The sequence below is a fragment of the Corvus kubaryi genome, unplaced genomic scaffold, assembly GCF_017639235.1.
Source record: "Corvus kubaryi isolate FWS band 111438036 unplaced genomic scaffold, C.kubaryi_AGA036_p1.0 124, whole genome shotgun sequence".
NCBI lineage: Eukaryota > Metazoa > Chordata > Aves > Passeriformes > Corvidae > Corvus > Corvus kubaryi.
Window position 1 is genome coordinate 2,012,591 of NW_024580659.1, and position 22,404 is coordinate 2,034,994.

General features: G+C 38.7%; 1 protein-coding gene across 1 annotated transcript in view; it reads left to right on the top strand.

Annotated features, from left to right (window-relative positions):
- The window catches only part of LOC121660151 (store-operated calcium entry regulator STIMATE-like), a 39,878-nt gene that overhangs the window by 12,665 nt on the left and 4,809 nt on the right, over positions 1–22,404 (top strand). The window contains 7 exon segments of the mRNA XM_042019228.1: positions 3,414–3,462; positions 5,251–5,346; positions 7,414–7,535; positions 14,190–14,302; positions 15,208–15,285; positions 16,055–16,204; positions 17,095–17,238. Of these exon segments, the coding sequence (XP_041875162.1) occupies positions 3,414–3,462; positions 5,251–5,346; positions 7,414–7,535; positions 14,190–14,302; positions 15,208–15,285; positions 16,055–16,204; positions 17,095–17,238 (752 nt within the window).

Here is a 22,404-nt window from a genome sequence, read left to right on the forward strand (position 1 = left end):
CAGTTTTGTGCTGCTACAAGAGCAGCCATCCAGAAACTTGGAGTTCTTGAATCCATATTGAAGTTACTTCACATCAGCAAAATAGTTCCTGTGGGACTTCTTGAGGAGGTGAAGGAGAGGAAGGTTGGATTGAATTTCAAGTGTTGCTTTGCATATTGACAATTTGGAGAGGTTTTATTTTATTTCTTGTCTCTGTTCTGGCCTTTATTCTTCCCTACGAGTCTTCTGAAATTCTGATTGCAAAACTGCTATGTTAAAGTAAGTGTTAGAAACCCTTCCACTCTGGCATTAATTATTCCTAGAATTTCAATGAAGTGGGAAGACAATTCAATGAACTTGAATTTTGCATAAGCAATACTGTGTCTTATATGCTTATCTATTATGTGTCCATCTGGCAGCTCACACACTTGTTGGCAGAAGTGCTTTTATTTCCTTTCCTGAAAAATTCTGGCACTGAACGTATAAACAAGCAGCACTTCTTTCTTCATTTAATTCAGCATGAAATTCTGAACATTATTAGTTAATTAATATTAACTCTGGCGAGTCGTTGCTGGTGCGAGTGCGGAGCTCCGAGCTGGAGCATATGGAGCGGCACCGCGTCCTCGCAGGCAGGAGCCGGCAGATTGAGACCCATCTGTCAGCTGACACACGCACGAGCCTGGCTTTGTGCTGAGACTGCCAAGAGAAACCGGGAGTGGGGCTGGGAACAGCAATCCTGACTTATTTTGGGGGAGGGAAAGGGTAAAAATTGCTTTCCCCTCCCCAATTTAATAGGTGCTTAAAAATTGCCAATAAAAATTCTGTAAAAAGCATGCTGGCTTTTGGTTCCAAAATTAATGTATTAACAGCAAGCATGGTGAGGACCCTCAGCTTACCAGTGTGGTTGTCTGTTGGGTTTTTGCTCAGTGTAGTTACTGGGAAGGCTCAGATTCTTTATCAGGGATGTGTTGGGAAGTACCTGGTAGTGTCTGCATCTGTCAGAAACACCTGATGCTCACAGACACTGCTGCAAGGAGCTGGGCTGGGAAAACAGCACTTTCATGTGGATCTACTGGGCTTTCAAATGTACAGGTACATATTCATCAGGTTGCACCTCCTAAAGATTTTACTCATTTAATTTGGGGGGATAGAAGTTTGTGGTGTGATCAGCCAGCCAGTACATTCCCAAAAGACAGGCTTTCCAAGCTTGCTCTCCTGTTTAATGTTAACTCAAGTGAAATGTTGTGTTTCTAGAACTGGCCAGAGAAACATAAACCGTCTCAAGTCTGTTTCTCAGTACAGATAAAATTTGAAGTGCTTTCAGTTGAATTGCTTTTGAATAACCTCTTCCAAAATGAATTTTTGTGAATTTTTAAAAGAAATCAATGAATCCACAGGCATTACACAACTTCATAGCAATAACAGACAACAGCCTAAGGTTGGAGTTCACCCCTGCCCAAAGCAGGCACACCTTAGCAGTTTAATTCCATTTTGTCTGCAGAAAAGCATCTTGCACTAACTCCACAGTAAGTTGAAACTTCTGTTTCTTGCACTTGTTTTGTGATGCTTTGTGGCTTCCTGTTGTTACACAAAAGTGCCACTAATTAAAGTAATCCATAATGTGACTGGGAAGGACTTGTAATAAATAACAAACTGGTTAACTTGGCTGAGTGTTGCTCATTTTTAACAGAAGTTTTATATTTGTGTCATGCTGTTCACAGGGAAAACTGCTGGCAAATGTTGCTATTACAACTTTATCTTTGGTGTAAATGTACAGTCTTTTTGTCTTGTTACTTTTTAATTTCTCATGGGGGTGAATCAGTTTCTCTCTGCTGTCAGAAGCAGTGACAGTGAGATGGCAGGCTGACAGCCTGAAAGTGCTGCTCCTCCACCTTGAAGGTGATTTATTTAATGGTTTTATGAGGACAGTTGATTTTGGGGAAAATTGCCTTACTTTTGAAAAAGTTAAGATTGGTTCAGAAACCAGAATGTGGTTTAAAGGCTTTTAAGCTGGGCAAGCATGACGTACACAGAGCATCCTATATTAAACTGAAATTCATCACTAATATCTGGAGAAGCAGGTTAAAATACCTGTTGATATTTTGCTGACTCTACCTGCTATGGTTTGTGCCTCTTAAATCAGAATCTCTTCAATTTGAAGGGGTGGCAGGGAATCAAGGCTTATTTATTTTAATATAAGAGATCATTTCTGAAATAAGAGCCTAAATAATTATTTTTCAAGACTTGTGTTGAAGGAACTGGTGAGTGGTACTGAAATTTGGGCAGAAGGAAGTAAAACCCATGTGTAAAACCCATTCTTAGTGGAAAGGTTTCACATTACCTTGTTATCTCTGGTCTGTCTTTGGGATGTGTAAGGATTTAGTATTTGGAGCTGTATTAAAGAATAAATCTGTGTTAGGATATTAGGCTAGATCTGGCAGAGGTGAGGCTGCTACAGCCCCTGCCCAGGTCTGACCTGTGGCATGGCTGAGTGTGTGTTCCCAGCAGGAAAAAAGGTTTTCTTGCCCAGAAGGAGTTAGAAATGGCATTTCCTAAGACAGTGGGACAAACTGCAGACCAGACAGTGCAAATGTATGGACCAGTCACTGTTTACACATCAGCAACTGCTTTTATCCCCTTGTCCCTCTACTTTCCTACACTTGTTCCTTCAGGAGTCATCTAGATCCTTCTTGATGGACCTGGGAGGGGTTGGAAATACATGGAAGTAGCTGGGCAGGGTATGAGAGGAGCTTTTTATCAGATGCCCAAACAGTTTGTGTTATAAACTGCATTAAAACTGCAATAGATAAACTTACCTACTTTTTTGCCTTTGTATATAGTTGTCATTAACTTTAATAGTGATTTTTTTTAGTTTTCAATAAGTTAACAACTGTCAACCTTTTTGTGAAGGGATTATCAGACTAAAAGAAAATCTGTCCTGCTTTCCTTTTGTAATTCAGTTTGCCCACAAAATAGAGATACTTTGTCAGAGAATGTATTTGTCCTGCTACTAATTCACTTGATTTCTTTCTGATATTATAGACTGCCCCATATTATGAAAATACTTTCAAATTTGACTTTGGGTCTCCAGTGAGGAAAAGAAACAGCTCTTTCTAATACCTGCTTTTCTGTTGGAAATTAAATTTTCTGGATGGGCAGTCGTAAAAGCTCAGGCCAATGGAATGGTGGTCAGATGTGGATTATTGTTTCATGTGAGGAATATTGGCAGTCAGAGGATGGAGCTCTAGGAATTTAGAGGAGACAGAAGGGAGACAGTTTCTTAAGAAATGGATCCTTGGAGTTTGATGTAGTGAAAGATCCAATTCATTGAAGGATGTCACATTTCTGCCAGATTATTTGCTTTCACTTTTCTGTATTTTTGTTGCTTTGGAAGTTGCTGATTGTCTTCAATGATTTTTTTTTTTTCTCCCTAGTAAAACGCTTCAGAGAACCAAAGCATGAAAGACGTCCCTGGAGGATATGGTAAGTTTCTGCATGCTTCATTCTTAACTTCTTTTTCTTCTTGCATGTTTTAGAAATTGAAGGGATGATGTTTGTGTATGATGACTAAAATAAAGTGATGACAAGAAATTGGTAACTGTCAGTGAGGAACCAAAAAAGTTACCAAAATGCATGAGTCAGGTTACCTTCTGTGTGTTTCCTGGCTAGACATTTCTTACTGAACACTTCCAGGAATCTGCAGAGATGTGCTTTTAGACATAAAGCTTCAAGTTGTGCTTCTTCCTGAAGATGGAAACTTAGAGCAGCCCTAAGATGCACCTGAACATCTACAAACTTGCATAAGCTTATCAGAAGATCTCAGCTGGGCTCAAATAAAATTCCGTGTTTTGTAGGTATCCTACTATGTATAAAATAGAAAACAGTGAGATAAAAGATACAAGTACATCAACCATAAAAAATACAAGGTATAAAAAGTGTATTTGTGTTTATTACATTTTAAGAGTTACTGGATTGAAGCAATGCCAACATAAGATGCACCAGTTTTGAGACTGGTGTGTTAGGCTGCCATTCCACTTGTTCAAGACTTCAGTGATATAAATTCCTCTCATACAATGCTGCTTCTCAAAGCTAACACTGACCTTTATCTTACTGAAAAAATAAGTACAAAAACTTTGTGTACTACAGTCTACCTCAGCCTGAAATTCTAACAAGTGCATTGATAGCCCTTAATTTTTAAGCAAAGAATCTTGTTCCGGGACTCAAGTATTGCTATTTATAGCATGGTGTACTGATTAGATAAGTAACTCACTGGCTTCCTGCCTCATCTCCAACACTGCTTTCTGTGTCATGCAGTGAATGAAGAGATTGAAGTTCAAGACAGTTATCAGGGAGGGTAGATGAATTCAGGCATAAAATGTCATTTGGATCTGTTGGGGTGTTTAGATCTTTTTAGATGTGGAAACAACAGGCAAAATGGTTGTTTTTCTGTATAATACATAGAATACACTCCTGCCTGCAGAATACTCTTGTTAGTATTCTTCTGATTTACATTTAATGAAACATCCACTGAAAGTTTTGGTTTTGTGTAAAGGATGATGATAAAAGAATGGTAAGAGCTGGAGTCAACACTGAATCACTGTCTAAGTGGGGGTTTATATTTTCCCTTTGAGTAACAAACTGTTTTCTCTCTGACTTTATCATCTGCTTTGGAGATAATACTGTCAAGGTTGGAATTCTTTTGCAGTGTGTTCTGGGCTCTGCACTATAGATAAAATTCAGTGAAACCACTTCATGCTTTCAGGTGAAAAATATGCTGGCTTTTAAGTGAAATACTGTAGATAAAGGACTCATTAGTCACTATTAAGTTGTTCGCCCACAAGCACATGATGAGGATTTTATTTTTGTCTGTGCCATAAGCTTGCTAAAAATGCATAAACATAAAAGGTCCAAAATACCTATCAGGACTGGGATACTCATTGTTTCCAGGAAGTTATTAAAGACTTAGCTAGAGTTAGTCAGGATTAGCTCTTGGATAATGCGTATGACACCAAGAGGATATCCGTAGACTTTATGTTTACAGTGGTAGGTTTCAAGTTAATAATGATTTGGGTTATTGTTAGAAGAAATAGCAGCAGAATTTAAAATGGAACATTGTTAAATAAAAGCTAAATACCATGATACTTTTATCATTCTGGTGTTCTCATTTGGAGAAAAAAAATTAATAGCAGAGATGGAGTTTTAATTAACATAAATTTGCAATGTCTGGCTGTGTTGTTTGTGGGTCTTAAGAACTGTTTTTACTCTACACAGGTTTTTAGATACTTCCAAGCAAGCCATAGGGATGTTGTTCATCCACTTTGCAAATGTCTACTTATCAGACCTTACAGAAGAAGACCCTTGTTCACTGTAAGTGTTTAATTTTGGAATAACTGGTCTTTATGGAAGTTCTGTAGCTGAGTTTGATGGTGTATGTGGATGGTAAGGCAAGATAGAGCTCAGAATACAGTTTTCATGGTAAAAATCAGCCACTTTAAAAACCTTGAGGTTTAAGAATTCTCCTCTTCAAGTTCATGGCTGGCAGGAGTCTGCCCTGTGTGTAGATATTTTAAACCAAGGGCAAAGCCTTTCTACTTGTCCCTCTACAGCGAATGAATAAGGACTTGGGATGCACATTGCAGTTCAGGTTTGTTTACTGAAGGTGCTGGGACCAAAGGAAATGAACATCCAGTTGTGTTCACTGTAGTAAAGCAAGGCTCTAATACAAAGTGAGGTTGCTTTCAGGGTTATTTAGCAAAAATCATTTGTGTTTGTATTTTCTTCTAAAACCTACATTGGCTGCTGCAGTATTATTTTCGTTTTGTTAAAAATGGGGAATCTTGCTTGGTAGCCAGGCAGTTAGTACAGAAATTAATTCTGCAATGTCATGCTTGGAGCAGTGTGACTAAATAGACAAGCATTTCTCTGTAGTGTATTAAACCTGAAGATTTTATGACTAAGACCCCAACAGGCTCTTTACAGGAGCTCCTGAAGCAAATGGTAATTGCTTGGGTTTGTTCTTGATAAGGCTCATGCTCAAAGTAGCTTACACATTGCTGGTAATGGAAGCTGTGAAATTACTTTTAAAAGCCCAGTAATTTGCCTTTTAGAACCAATCCAGTTCCTTTCAATGGCATCTGCTCACTTGTCGTTCTTTGGTAAACAAAAGAGACACACAGCTCAAGGAACATGCTTGTGTTGCTGCACAAGCCTCTTTTCTATATCTCTTATTCCCCTTTGGTTCCTTTTGTGCTCCTGCGTGGTATAAATGTATAAGGAGAGCACTGCTTTTCTCTTCCCACCACAAAGCATTTTGCTAGGCAAAATGTATTTATTTTAGCACATTAACTGTAAAGTTTGAATTATAATTATTACAGTTTCAATAATTCCAGGCATCATTGTAGGATTTTCCTTGCTCATAGATTTAAGAATTTCCTGATAGGTTTAAAAACTGGCAGGTGCAAATTACTTTCATTCCATTTTTATAAGTCAAAGTATATATTCAAGTAAGGTAACAAAAGCATGCCAAAAATTGTCAGTGTTTAAAACTGTAGCACAGTAGTGTATTATGGTATTTTAAAACTAAAAATACCTTCATGTTGTATTTTCAAAATAAAGGGTTTACTGACATGTGCATTCTCTTCTGCAGTCTACATATTTTTATTTTCAAATTCCACTTTTAAGTGTAACATGACACAGAACAAGTAAGAGAGTGAGGTTATTCAGTGTTCTCAGCATAACAGAAATTACAGTGTGGAGCTGCATAATTTCTCAGACAAGGGTGCAGATTCTTGATGGCAGAAAAAAAACCACATAGTATTAACCAAAGCCTACGTTAGGAAAAATATTTCTTAAGTTTGAAAGCGGATCCAGACTTGCCTGGCAGCAGCACAGCAGGTCCTGTTTGTGCCAGGTACAGGTGGGCAGGTTAAGGACACATCCCAGGGTGAGCCCCGAGTGTTTGGGAATCTCGGGCATCCCTGGTGTGCCCACTGGATGTGGAATAGATGCTGGCACCTCTGTTTTCCCTGCTCCTGCTGCTGCCTTCCTGCTGCGGGCTTACAGCAGCCTCTTGTGGCCTCTGTGGGACTCGTGCAGGCTCGGAATTGCCGAGCTTCCTCTGCAAACACTCAGCCTTGATTTTAATGTTTGGCTAATGCGAAGTTAATTAAAACTCAGATTTGGTGGACAATTATTAGAAAATAACTATTTTTAGAAAGTTGTGGAATCTTTAAAGACAGAAATAAAATATTGAGGCTTCTAAAACTATTTAAATTTCAGGCTATCTGTAATTACAGAAGTAGGTAAATGATTGTTCTCAATACTCTGGCTTCTCAACATATTTGCAGATCTTTTATCTATCATGGTGTTAAAATACCCTGAGCCTGCAGAAAATGGACCCTGACTCCTTGTTTTCTTTTCTATTTTTCCTTTCAGGTACCTTATCAATTTCTTGTTGGATGCCACATTAGGAATGCTGCTAATCTACATCGGGATCCGTGCTGTCAGCAGCATTGTGGAATGGCAGCAGTGGGAGTCCCTTCGCTTCGGGGAATATGGTAAATGTTTCTGTTCTGGCACTGAAATGATTCTCAGAGTAGAATCTCAGAGTACTTCAGCAATTGGTTAACTCATCCTAAAATCATTTCACAATCATTTTAATATTTCACTTGTCATGAGGGTTCTTTTAAGTTCTATATCTAAGCATGCACCTTCTGTCTTAGAAAGCTCAACAAGTTCTGAGCATTTACTGAGTTTGGAGCAACTGCTTGAATATTTATTTTTTTAAGGAGTGATTCAACAAATTATGATATTGGCTAATCTCCTGGAAAAAATACCAATATGATAAATTTACTCTGAAACACTTCTGAAAAAATGATTGCTGGAAGGTCATTTTCTATTAAAGCTTTCACTGAACCACATGCCATTGTCTGAAGATACAGACCAAGAATTCTGCCAGCCCTCTTTAAGCAGCCACATCCCTTCAGTGAAAGGAATGGTAAGATGGCCTGTGCTGCTCCTCAAGTAATGATCATTGGAGCTTGTGCATGTAGGGCTTGTATCCTTGGTGGAAAATGTGTGAGGGACAGACCGTGAAATCACTTTCAGGTGAAGTTGCAGAATTTTATCTTCTATTACATTACACAGAAGTCCACTGATGTGCAGAGGTTGTGGATTTGCAGCTGCAGTTGAGTATCACACATACTCACCATCAACATTTAATTTCGTTCAGTCTGTTATTCTCAGGTTGCTGAAAATCAAAGTTTTGTATACATGCTAAAAATCACATTTGAAGCTCCTTGAGATAGGAATGGGAGGAGATGTTGCTTTGCAAGTGAACTGTGGCTCTTAATCAGAGAGAAAAAACTCCAATGGTTTGGCAGGGGGGAAAGTTTACTAAAGTTAAAAATGTTTGCCTAATAAATTAAGAGCTTTCACAGCAGTTTTATAATTATTATTGGTAGGATTTTGGTTTTGTAGATTTCTTTGGTTTTAATAATCCTAAGTAGCTGACAGAACTAAGAGTAAATAAAGGCCTTGTGAAACTGGAGCACTTTAAAAGCTTGAGAACTTTGCAATCAAGTAGCATTAATTGCTATTTGCTTTAATGTCAGAGGTTTAGAGATGATGACAAGCAGCTTAGGAGAAATAACCGCCTATACCATTAGGGCATGTTGGATTTATATAGATTTAATGTGTATCTTTTAGGGTGCAGTTTACGGCCACTTAAGCTGTTGAAATCAGCACTGCCACAATGCAGTTTATCTGCTTTTATCTCACATGCCACAGTCCAGTATTTCCACTCTTTTCCTTGGACTGGTGCATATCTGACTCTTCAGGGAACTGGCCAAGAGAGCTAAACCATCAAAAATTCACTAGATGTAAAAAAAGTAAATAGTTCCTCCAGATTAGTCCCCAGACTTGTGTCTCTAAGGGATTAGGTAAGCACCAATGCCCAGGGAAGGTGAAGGGGCAAGGAAAGAGGTGAGACCTCTTGCCCAGAGCCTTATTTTCTGATTGTTGGTTTGGCTTGAAGCCATTTAAAGATGTTTGAGCAGCTTTCAGCCCATGTAAAACTTGAGTTTCCATTTAGAGAAAAAAATTGTTGCATCTATTACAGTTATAGGTAGGTACTTGTAATCATGTCAGATCTTAGATTTTATTTCTTCTTAATAACATTTTGATTTTTTTTTGTGTGTGTAATCTGTTGTCCTTTCCCATTTTAATGTTCTTTTGATAATAAGCAGTCTGGGTGAATGGGGAGATGTGGGGAGTACATTCACTCTCCTGCAATTTAACTATTTCTTCCTGACTTTCGAAATTAACCCAGTTTTATTTTAGTAATGAGGCATTTCTGACTGCAGTAATTAAGCTCTTAAAATCAACAAATGGACCTGTGTTCTGCTGTGGAGGTGGTCTGTGGCTGCTCCAGTATTGTCACTTTGAATTAGGACATCTAAAACACCTGAACCTGTTTATTGAGTATTCTCCTGTGTGTGTGTGTATATAAGTGATGTATGAAATTACAGAAATCCTCTTTACTTAGTTGTTCTTTCTAATATCAGATCATTTTATTAGTCACTAACTTTCTTTTCTGCATCTTTATTAATGTGCTGTCCTGCCCTTAGTGTGTTAGGTTTTTAATCGAGCTATTGTAGGGACTATTTTAAAGCATATTGCAAATCTGTGTTTCCATTAATCATGTGGAAGAGGCTTCTGATATAAGGAGAATTAGAGAGCAGATGGAAAGTTATTGGTTTTGGCTGTGCAGTAAGGTTAGGCCCTCAGTGAGAAATTCCATCTAAAAGGACAAGTTGCACTGGATCATTTGCTGTCATCTTCTGTTAAGTGTCCCTGTTGTTTCTGGAGTGAAAACCCTCATATTACCAGTTTATTTAAAATTTTTCAGTTTGACCCAAAGAACACCCTTATTTTTCATAAGATTATTTAAAATAAAGCAAGTAGGGTAGAAGAGGGCACTAAAATGCAGTTCTGTGGGGTTGCAAGTGTGTTTAGAACTTGGTATTTTGAAGTTAAATGTGGATGTTTAGTACAGAATTACAGAACAGTTTGGAAGAGAACTCAAAGACCATCTCGTTCCACTCCCTGCCATGGGCAGGGACACCTTCCACTATCCCAGGATGCTCCGAGCCTCATCCAGCCTGGCCTTGGACACTTCCAGGGATGGGGCAGCCACAGCTTCTCTGGGCACCCTGTGCCAGTGTCCTGCCAACCTCACAGCCAAGAATTCCTTCCTAATATCCCATCTAACCCTGTCCTCTGGCATTGGGCAGCCATCCCCCCTTGTCCTCTTACTCCGTGGCCTTTTCCAAAATCCCTCTCTAGCATTCTTGGAGCCCCTTCAGGTACTGGAATGCTGCAATAAGGTCTCCTCTCTTCTCCACCCCATGGCTCACTGAAAAGTATCAGAGTCTTGGTGCATTTTATCTGGAGTAATAAAATCAAGTCCTCAGCTTGGAGATCAGTGTGATTTCAGTTTGTTTGTAAGTGTGGGAAAACAAACAGGAGCCTTCCTTCCAGCCCCAGACAAGTCTCTTCTTGTGATTGAGTGATGTTTGTGTTTCTAGAGCCTAAATAATCATTTGTCTCAAGTTAGTTCTCACTGTGAGCTCATTTCCCTTCTTAGCTCTATTACTTGATCCCTGGTGATTCATTACTTGAAGCTGTCACAAAAATAGCAGTGTCCTGCTGGTTTGAAAAGCCTCTTCTTTATATGGAGGTTAGTTTTTAAGCATAAATGCCTCAAGGAAGGAATGGGTATCAAAATATCAGCATTTATAAATGGTAGCTGTTTGTACAGCAAAACAGCACTGCAGTCTGATTTATGAACAAAGGAGCATGACGCTCCCTTGAGGGCTTTTTTACATCAGAATTTTTAATTTTATTGGATTTGTCTTCATATCTCTGGTTTTGTATTTTCAGATTCATTACATCTGCAGTTGGATTTTAATAGAAGTGCAGAATCAGTTAATATATTGGAGTGTGTAAAGAGGAGAAAAGTAGTCATGATCTGTACTGAAAAGAATGTTTCCTGCGTTCTCCTTCCCTTCTTGTCTTGAGCTACTTTAGCTGCTGCGAGTAGAAAACAGGTGATAAATCCCTCCTGGTGCTTATAAACTCTTTTGGCAACTGAATTGTGGTGTGGCCTTTTTGCTTGGCTTTGCCTCTCCGTGGCAGAGCTCAGAAATTGTATTTGATGCATCTTTTCCCTCCAGCTCTTCATTTGCCACTTGCAGAACAACTTACTTATACCCATGTGGGGTAGATAGCACTGACTTCAAAACTATTTAAAATTTATTTTGGAGTAGTTCTATGAGTTGGCATTTTCTTAAGAAAAAATTTCAGGATTTGAAGAACAGAAGAAAGTTACAGGACAGAGGAATAACAGGTATTTGGTTCAAGAACTGTCTCTAAACATACTTCCACAAAGCAGCTGATGGCAGTGGCAGACACAAGTATCTGGTTTGGCATTGCCCAGCATTTTCCAAAAATGCTGCTACAGTTGTCACTGCAGAGGATTCATAATTTTTTAGTTTCTTTCTTTATTTGCTTTTCTTGCAGTAGCAAGATTTCCATTAATTTCCTGGATTATTCTGTACATGACAGGTAAAAATCAGAATTCAAGAGATTACTGTAAGAGACTTTAGAAATTAAATTAGAGTTTTTTGGCTTCAACATTAAGTTAAAATTTTGAGTTTGTGTACCAAACCTCTGAATGTACAAATGTCCCAAATACTCATTGGAGCACCTTTCTGGGTGTGGTAATGTTATTAACTTGAATTTCATTACTTATAAAACCATAGAAAAAATTGGTTAGAAAGGATCTCCAGAGGTCATATAATCCAACCTCTGGCTCAAAGCAGGATTAACTTCAAAGCTGAAATGGGTTGTTCAGGGCATGGTCCAGTCAGTTTTTAATTTATCCATGGTTTGAGATTTAAGAACTCCTTTATCTGAACAACCTACTCCAGTAGGTTTAACCACTCTCCCTGTGACACCTTTTTTCCTTCATAGCAGAACTGTATCTTCATCCACCCAGTCTGTGCCTTCCAAGCTTTTCTTCAAGGATACTATTGGGACACTGTCAAAGGACTTCGTAATAGTAGGCAGCATCCCTGTTATCCCCACTTGTAATTACAGCTGAGAAATAATTTTGTAGGTGCAGTAGGGCACACAAAAATCCTCAAGTAGAATTTAATATACGCAACTTCTAATTTCAGTCATGTACCAAAAAAAAAAACCAAAAAAAACCCAAAGAAAGCAACACCACTCCCCACAAAAACATTATGGAACAAAACATTCATTGGTGAGAGTGCACAACACTCTTAGTACAGAGTTTCACAGTTTTTGGATGTATAGAATCTCCTGAGAGTTGCAATAGATGCAGAATTGTTTTCACTGTCTTTGCTTTTACAAACTAAATAAAGATTGGAAAGGAGATTTGAATAAACTTAGTTTCAATGGTAAGGCTGTAGCTAAATCTAAATTTTTTTTTAGTATTTGCTATTTAATGAGGAAAGCTAGAGGATGCTATAATAAAAATGTGGAGTATTGTGGATACAAAAATACAGCTAGCAAGAATTTCTCTTGCTTCTTTCCAGTCCCGTGAGATACTTTTCTCTCTCACAGAAGATATTAGCAGAGTTCTATAAGCTATGAACACCTGCGACCTTGCAGAGCTTTGTTTATGGTACAGTAGAAAAATATTTTGACAATGGATGTTTTGGGATTCTAGCCAATCACCCCCAAGGGGTGGCTGATCCTTTGACCAATTAGACTATGAAGAAAGAAGTTTATAAAGAGTTTGTAAAATAATTAAATAAATCAATCTTGCTGCACAGTTCCTGCCTGTTGGATCTCTCTTCTCCCTACCACTGCAGGATACTGTAATAGAGTATAGAAATTAATTGCTAAAATTTAATTCTCAAATCTAATTCAGGCCTTGTATCTTCAGAAGAATCACAGTTGCTCGACTTTGACTTACTGATGTTTTTCCCTTTCAAATTTCTAACTTTTTGGGTTTTTACAAGAGGAGCTGTAAATTGCAGTATATAATTGTAAAGCTTGAGCATTTTAATCACTTTCCTCTCGGACTGCTGAGTGTTGATCACAAACATATCCTATAAAGCTCGCTTAGGAAGTATTTGTTGTTTTGAACTCCAGTCTGATTTATCAGTTTCTCTGTGTAGCACTTCAGGAGCAAACACTAAGTCTCAGACTATTACCGAATATTAATACTGAAAGCCTTTCAGAAGTGTTCCAGAAAAGAAAGCAGCAACTGTCCATTATGCATTACAGACACATAAAGGCATCTGATTTTCCATTGCCCATTATTCATCTGCAAGCTAAGAGTTTGGAGCTGCCTTTGAAGAGATTGCCGAGGCTGCTACACCCCCTCCATACCTTGATTTTGTTTTCCAGTGAAGTGCAGCTTCAAACTCACCTGTAAAGCTTGTTAGGCTTATCAGTGCTCTTTTTCCCCCCTTTTTGTCTTCTTTTTCTTTCTCTGCCTTCTTTCAAAGAGTCTAATAGTGTGCATAAGCTTTCCTGTTCAAATATTTGTGGTCTTCTTTCTGTCCTGGCAGATAACTTCATGCACTCAGGTCCTCACTCTGTCCTCGAGGTGCAGCAGAATTTCAAACCCTTTCACATTGGAACTAAAATATAATCCTAATTTTTTGTTCAGTAAATTTTTTATAGCAGCTCTTGCACCTGTTGCTTCAGTTTTGTAGAGAGGAAAAATAAGTTTAAGGTAGCCTGGGTACAATGGTGGAAATCATAGATCTACTTACACTGAAGGGCAATGTCTATTCCCTTTCATTTCCCCAGCCTTGTTTCCCTCAAATTTTCCCTTTTAAGACACTTAATATGTCATGATAGAGGCTCAAAATTAACAATATGATGAGAAACACAATGAAACTTTATCTGTCATGCTTTCATCAGATTATGTGGAACAGTGTGAGCATATCACAGGTGTTGCTGAATGGGACAAAGTCCTGTTAGATTCAGCTTCTGATACTTTCTGAAAGCTGGGGTGAGGGAGGGGAAGGAGTGGCACTAAAGAAATTGGAGAAGGCACTTCTAGAGGATTTAGCTGCCCTGCTGCCTCTTCTAATACTGCTTTTATAAGATGTTTACTATGAAGTAAAATCAAACCTATGCATACATCGAACCTTTCTTCCTTCTTGCAGGTGACCCGCTGCAGTGCAGTGCTTGGGTGGGCCAGTGTGCTCTGTACATAATGATTATGACATTTGAGAAAACCATCATCATCATAGTGCTGCTTATACCTCAGTGGAAAGAGGTTTGTGTTTTTACAGCATTTTGCAGACAAGTGAATTTTAGGTGGAAGCTGTAAAGGCTTCCAGTAGCATTTATTGGTTTGGCTCAAGCATCATAATTGTCTACAGTCATTGCCAATTAACTCTGGCAGTGGTATGTTCTTACAGTTTAATTGGAATGCTGCTAATGAGGCCTTTATCCATTGCCAGGAATATCATACCGTATTTTGAGGGGTTTTTTGTAAACTGAAATATCTAAAATTTTATTCTATCTCCTTGTCTAAAGTGCCCTTGAAACTACTAAGTGGTTGTTTCTTTTTTTTTAACTCTTTAATTCTTGCCTACGCTATTTTGTATTCTTGTAGTATTTTAAAGAATTTTCTTTGCCTTACTTACCTTGTTGATAGATCTTAACTGTAGACTTTTAGAAATTTGCAGTGGATTAGTGAATCCACTGATGCTGACTGGATAAATCTTTATTTTGATGGACTCTGTGCAGCCAAATATTCAAAGTGGTGCTGTTGCAGCCCATTAAAACCAGTTAGCTCTATTGTATGCTCTGGACTACTTTGGGAACTCTCTTCTTCTTACTGTATATTTTGCAAAACTCTGCTCTGTTTAAATTTCCTAAAGATGGAATCTACAACATGTTCCTTGGGAGCAGCTCTAAAATGTTCAAGATGATTCTAACTCAGCTCCTCAGACTTCTATAAACAAAAATGACAGAGATAAGTTTCTTGTCAGCCCCACTTACTTATCTGTGATAATTTATAAGTTGTCCTAAATACTTTGCTTTTCTCCAAGCTGCCCTTTTTTGGTTCATCCGCGTTATTTCTGTCACATTAGCTTGTAAGTGAACATTGCCCTGCCTAACCCAGTTGTGTGCTCATACTGCCATGAGCTGAACTTGATCCTTTTCTTTTCACAGGTGGCTTTATTGAATCCCATAGAGAACCCCCAGCTGGAGCTGGCAATCGTCATGCTGATAGTTCCCTTCTTTGTTAACGTTAGTACAACTCACTTCCATGAGATGTTTACTTGGATGTCCTTCTGCCATGTGTTCATTAATTAACATTAGTCCTTAAAACACAGTGTACCTTGGTGCTTAAGTTAATTTAAGGCCTGTTAAACAATGGGTAAAATGTCTGGATATGTAGATTTTACAAAGCTGAAATCCATATGGAGCTAAAGAACCAGGCTCAGGAGAGCAGCAGGAATGCCTCATAGTCCTCTTTGGCCTGATGACTTCAGTAGATTGACTGTAGTACTGAAATACTGACATAGAGATTATAAAATTACAGTGAAATTTGCTTTAGGAAGCAGTTGGTCTAAGGACAGACATCCTGTGAAGTATCCTGTGTCTGACCATAGCTATTAGGGGCTAGCCTGTGGTGGAGCAGAGCAAAAGGGCAAGTGTGCAGTCATCCTTCCCAAAGTATACTCTTTCAGCAATCTGGGATTTAGGAATTAGAGCCAGAGATAGTGGGTGTCCTTGCATGTAATAAGTGCTAGTAAAGCATTGCTACATGAAGAGTTAATATATCATCACTGTGAATAGTCACTGCTTTTCTTATTTTCATCTCTTCCACAAAGGACTAAAGTAGCTGGGTTCTAGAGCACTCCTGCAAGGTGTAACAAGCCATGTCACGCTGTGCCTATACAAGATTTAGATTTTGGCCAAATCAGAATTACTGTCAAGTTCATTTGGTCAGTATTTGGATGTTTCTTCTACTCTGAAGAAAGCTGAACTGTCATTTTCCCTTTCTCTTTAACAGGCATTAATGTTCTGGGTAGTAGATAATTTTCTTATGAAGAAAGGGAAGACAAAAGCTAAACTTGAAGAAAAGGAAGCAGGACAAGATTCAAGAAATGGAAGTAAAGTGCGATACAGGAGAGCAGCATCACATGAGGAGTCAGAGTCAGAAGTATGTAGAGTTAATTATTGTAATTAATGCAATATCAATACAATTCATCCCTCTTGATATTGATTTCTTTGTAGCACTGTCAACTTAGGTTTGATTTTCTGAGCGTGTACCTCTAGCAGTAGTTCCCAGCATTTGCAGTTGAGAACCAGTTAAGGAAAATGTCATTGTTGTACCACTCTGGCAATTAATTTCCTTCCAGATGGGCAGGAAGACACAATAATATATGTAAATATCACAGGTGAGCTCTGTTGCAAGAGCTTCTAAATAAAACCTCACAGGAAGTACAAAACTAATAGACAATTCTAATTCAAAGAGAGGTTAATAACTTTAAGTGAGAGGGAGCTGGTGGAGGCAACTGACCTGATTCTCAAGAATTATTTACATAGTTGCCTTAGCATAATGTTCTTCTAAATTACATTAAGTGAGCAGGTTTTAGTTCAGCTGAAGGATGGGTGATTTCTTTGGAGGTGAGTTGGTTTAGCTTTAGTAAGTTAATGTAACTTTCCTGTGTGATAAACAATGCTGTTTATATGTGGTTTGCCAGGTAATGTGACTGCATTGTTACCAGTGTTGATCAAGAGCTTAAATAAAGACCTCTCAAGCTGCCTCCACTGTTCTGGAGGTGCAGGCATCACTCTTTAGGTTCAGAGTCAGTGGCTGTAGTGAGATTAATATGCATCCATCCTGCCTCAAAATTTACTGGAGGTTCCTGATAGGACGTGCAATGATATTTGATAGTGTGGCGGTAAATCCGGATTGCGTTCTCTGAACTCTTTCCTGAGCAAATAATAAGGTGCTTTGCAAGCATTAAAAAAAAGTAAAAGTTTAAAAGTAGAAAGAAGGAGGAGTGTGACTGCTCCATGTGCTCAGAAGCTGTAATTTGTTTTTAGATCCTTATTTCAGCAGATGATGAGATGGAGGAGTCGGACGCCGAGGAGGACCTGCGCAGACTGACCAACTTAAAGCCCATCAAGAAGAAGAAGCATCGCTTTGGTCTGCCTGTATGACACATTCCTTGGCCTGTGGGCTTGCAGGTTTCATGGCAAAAACTTCTGTCAGTGGGGTTTAATGTTGCAATTGCATCTTCCTTTTCATACAAACTGACTTACAAGCAAGGTCTACCAACAGAAGGCAAAGCGGTTGGAAGACTTCCAGTTCAGTTGCACCACAAACACACTGACCAATTATGCAAGAATGTCTCCTCATCATGTGCGGAAAAGGGACAAGTCACTAAGGAGATTCGCGTGGGAGGTGTCAGAGAAGATCAGAGAGAACAAATAAAGAATCTTTCACTTTTGGGTTACTGATGGGACAGTGTAAGGAGTTCTCAAAAAGGCATCAGAGCTGACTAAGTTAAAGGAGTGTGTTTTATTACTAAAACTGGCTTTTGCAGCATAATTCCTAGAGCAGAATAGTGTATGGTTACGAGCTGTAACTTAACGTTATTTTTTTAAGTACAAATGTTTACTTGCTACTGGGTACCTATGGAACTAATAGGTGGAACAAAGATTTTTTTCCAAGTCTTCTCAAATCTATTTGACTATTTTATATTTAAGTTATATTTTCATACAGTTGTATTTAAAGATTCTCTTTGTCAGAGAAAAGGGTGCAGTTCCCTTTTTTGTGCAGAACAGGTCAAAAGATTTGTAGTGAAAATCTTATTTATCCTTGTGTCCTGATTTAAGACAAAGGGATTGCAAAGGGAAAAGCTCTCTGTCACCGCTGAAGTCACCAAATATCACTAAAAAATGCAGTCCTATGTGTGCTCTTGACCATATAATTTGAAAATACCTTTTTCAGTAGGAGGTGGTGTTTGCATATTTGACAAATGTGCACTTTAGTGTATAACAAAAATCCATTGTGTTAAGTTATTTGTGAAATGAGTATCTATGGATGACTCTAATTATTTCTGTTTCTCCAAGTCTCTTGTGCATACCTCTCAAGTGACCCAAAAGATACGGAACATTTCTGATACTTTTCCTATTTTAGGGCCTGCAGTACAGGACTGTGATCTGATTGAAGCAGTTGTGCTACAATATTGCAAATACAATTCTGTCCCTTGTTTTTTGTTGAAAAAGCAGTCTTCTACTTAATGTGCTTAATGGCGACTACAAAAAAATTTCTCCTATTCCATTTCCATAAAGTCTCATTATCTTTCAGTAGTAAAAGAACAACCCCAAGGGGTACAGTGCAGTTGTTACCACAGCATTTCTGGGATTTTCAGTGTCTCTTCTGATAATTGAGAACATGTGGTGATCTGAAACCTAGCAGATGTGTTTTCAGTGACATCCTTTTGCTTTGCATATTTTTTAAATTATTGTTTCTGACAGCTTTCCTTGCTTAGTTAAACCTTGTGCAGGACAAGGCGATGTGTCAAAGAGGTGACAACAGACCTTAAATGCAAATCTGTTGTAGTATCTGGACACCAGAAAAATTCCAAGCCTTAAACCAGTTTCATTGGAAAACTGCTCAGAACTTTTTAAGATTTTTTACATTTTTTTATAGATTTACTAGGTCTTAATGTGATTTATTATCCAGACCACTTAACTGGGCCTTAGTAAATACTGAACTGTGCGCTCACGTGCTTACTTTCACTATTCCAGCATCCCTTTTCCCAGTGGCTGCTGAGGGGACACGATGCTCTGACACCTTGGAGTGTCCAGCTGGCTCAAAGGGACATTTCCCAAACCCGAGGTTTTAGTTGAGCCACTGACCTTTGTTACTGTGCACTGAAATGTAAGAACTGCAATAAGTTAAAGTACTAGTGTTTCCTTTAGACTAAATCTAGAAACTAATGACAGTGGAAGCTTACCTGAGTTCTTTTGACATGGGGGGGTGGGGATGGGGAAAGGTCCCTAATCAGTGTTGTCTCTGGTTTGGGGGGATTGGGGTTTTTTTATTGATTGTGTGAGTCATCTTCTCTTGACTGTTGACCACTGGGTGGGCGCAGATCTCCAAAAGCACAGTACTTCAAGGAACTCATCAACAGAATAGTCTCATACAGCTCACTTTTCCAAAGGGGTTTAAGAGCTAGGACTGGCTCTTGTCACAAATGTCAGCATTTATTTTTTTAGCATAGGATTTGTTCTATTTCAGATAGTGAACTCAAGCTCCTGACCATGTGCTGTGTCCCAGTGCAGAGCCATGGCTGTCCTTGCCAGCTGAGATAACCGAGCAGCGCACACAAATTTAACTGTACAAGCTTGCATCTTATCTTCCTTTTTCCTCCTCCAGTTACTTCAATTATCAAAATTATCCTAGTCTCATGTTTAGTCTGTGAAGTGTCAGTATAAAATTATGGCCTTAATCATGTAAAAATATTTGTTTTGAGCAGACCTCAAGCTTTTTGACCAAGTACAAAGCGGTATAAAGTGCTATGGAGCAGTTTCTTGAATATGATTATAGAAAAGATTCTGAATGCCTAATTTTTCATGTCTTAAGTGCTTAAATGTCACTTGATGTGAGGTCTTGATATGCCTAGCAAGATGATGTAGTAAAGCACTATGAGCCAAAGACACAGAAGTGTTTTAAATACCAACAGTAGTAACAGGAGGAGCAACCTTCAGAGGGGAAAAAAATTACTTTCTCTACTAAGACAATAATTTTATTCAGAATTTTAGCTAAATAACAAAATATGGGGGGTTTTTTGGTACATTCTTTGTTATCATTGTGAAAGAGATGGAAAATGTAAGATTGGCAGTTTTCCTCTCTGTAAGGTAAAAATTGGAATTCTTGCAATAAATATGAGTAGGACACGTGCTTTTGTCTGACTGGCTTGCATATGTGAGAAGGGAGTGTGTGCCTAGTGCTTCACTGTGTCTTACCACTCACTGAAATGTATTGGCAGTACAGTCTGAAATGCACTTTTCATAAAGAGTTGATCCAGCAGTGATACTGCAACATCATGTTTGCATTATCCTCAAATTGTCACTCAGATTTCTGCCTGGCAAATGTACTTCAGGACAACTCATAGCAAAGGTTTAATTCAGGCTGTGCTTAGGAAGTAGGATTCTGTTTAATGAAAATAAGCTATGCCAAAGGTATGGCATATATAAGGTATATGGTATGCCAAAGTAAGAGAAAGGGATTGTAACTTAGAGAAGAGACACAGAAATATTGGTGGAGATGGAATTTACCACGAGTGGTCAACCTAAATGTATTAACTGTTCCTAGTATCTGACCTGTGACACATCTGCATAAACTTAAAACACTGGTGTTGTCTAATATGTGGTTTCCAAGTTCTGGCTTCAATATGTTCAGGTCCCCTTGTCTTACTTTAAGTAGGTGAATGCTGTCTGTTAATGTTGCTAACTAAAATGTACTATACAGCTTTTCTTCAGGGAAAACTCAGAAACTGAGTTGCAAATTAGAGCAATGCAAAGTGATCCCCTCTGGCAGGTGTCTGCTCTGATTCCTGCCGAGCCTGGGGAGGGGGACCTGGGCTCTCCCGCTCTGCTCAGAGCTGAGCATCACAAGGAATCTCTGCCACTGTGCTTGACTAACCCGTGTTTGCAACTTTGCTGTGCTTTTTACAGGAGAAACCAGTAGTGAAAGCGAATAAATTCAGCCACATCAAGGCAGAGCACATCTACAGCATAGGCGTGCAAACTTTTTTAGGTGAAGTTTCCAGTTCAATTACTGAAAATGACTACTATGGTTTTACAAAGTAAAACTGCAGTATCTTTAAAAAAGGGACTCTTTTGTAGGTGTTTTTGTCTTGCATAGGTATCCGTCTCAAACTGAATGTGGGGTTTGTTTGTAAGTAAATTCAGAGTATAGCCAATGTGAGCAAAACCAACAGCTGTATTCTGCTGCCCTGTTTGGACCATATTGTTTAATCAGTGGTGTTACCTTAAACTTTTAAGGGTATCTGATGTACGTTGTATAATGGTTTACAATAAAGTTTGACTTATTACAGATTTGTACACTTGTTTTATACTTGTTCTGTTTCAAAATGCCTGTGTTTCAGTGTTTTTAGTGTGCTCTTGTGGGAAGCAGGTTCTGGTACTTGAGTTTAACTTCAGCTCTCATTGTGCGCAGTTACGCTGATTTTAATTTCAGCACATTCATCTACCTTAATGGCAAGTCCCATTTGATCAGGAAGAGCCACTGTTCTGAAGTTGCGAATTTTGTTTACAAGTTTAAGAATCCTTGTAGGCTCCTCTCAGATCCATTCCCTGAGGAAGGTTTTTTTCAGGGCTGGAGCTGCACAGTATCGAAGCAATCCTGTCTTTGTAACTCCTGGGTAACATTTGCCTGCTATTTTCATACTTTCCACCTACCACATCCAAGTAGCCCCATACCCACTGCATCCTTACAGGGAATTCAGAGTATAATCTTCGCTCTACCAAGTGTCAGTCCCCTGAGGGGTTGTTAGCACTTTCCTGGAGGAAAAGTCAAATCTCCCCTGAGATTTGGAGACCACAGTGGCAGCCGTGTGTACATTCACTAAATTCTCTATGGTCATCATCATATTTTAGTTGGAACCATTCCTCAGCAAAGGAGTTTTCCACAATTCCTATTGTGGAAAGATTAAAACTTGTGGTTTTAATGGCCACTATTGGATAAATGAGCCATCTTGTTCCATTGTCATTCACATCCCGTTTAACAGATGTCAGGACCTCAACCAGGTGAACAGGATTTCTACTCTAAAATGTAAGTAACTGTAGATTAAGGCTGGGTTCTTTGTGAGGAAAAATAGCCCATAATCTGTGCAAGGAAATGGTTGTGCCTGTTTAGGAAATGTGTAATTGAAGAGAATAGAGCTGTCCAGGCTTTGGGGTGTTTTAGAAACCTTAGGATGTGCTGCCTGCCTCTCTGAGCACTTCACCTGCCCCAAATGGCAAACACGGTTTGAGTGGTTTGATTTTGTTTGTGTAATGATTTTGTTTGTATAGATTAAATTGCTATGAAAGCACAACTCTGTTGCTTTTGAGTGAGGAATATGCAGTACCAATTAACTGAAGCAATTTTGAAAGCCGAAGGGAAAATAATAGTTCAGTGTCTTGAATTCTAAATATTTGCTTTAAACATGCAGGATGCTATTTTCCTGTCATAATAGGTAGTCAGAATAGTGATGCTTGTGGGACTGTAGAGAAACATCTTAGAGAAGTGTTACTTTGTACAATAGAAAAAAAATCTGTCTTTTTTCAAAAGTCAGTGTTTTCTGTTTTGTTGGCCTACTAAGGGCATTGGTGCTC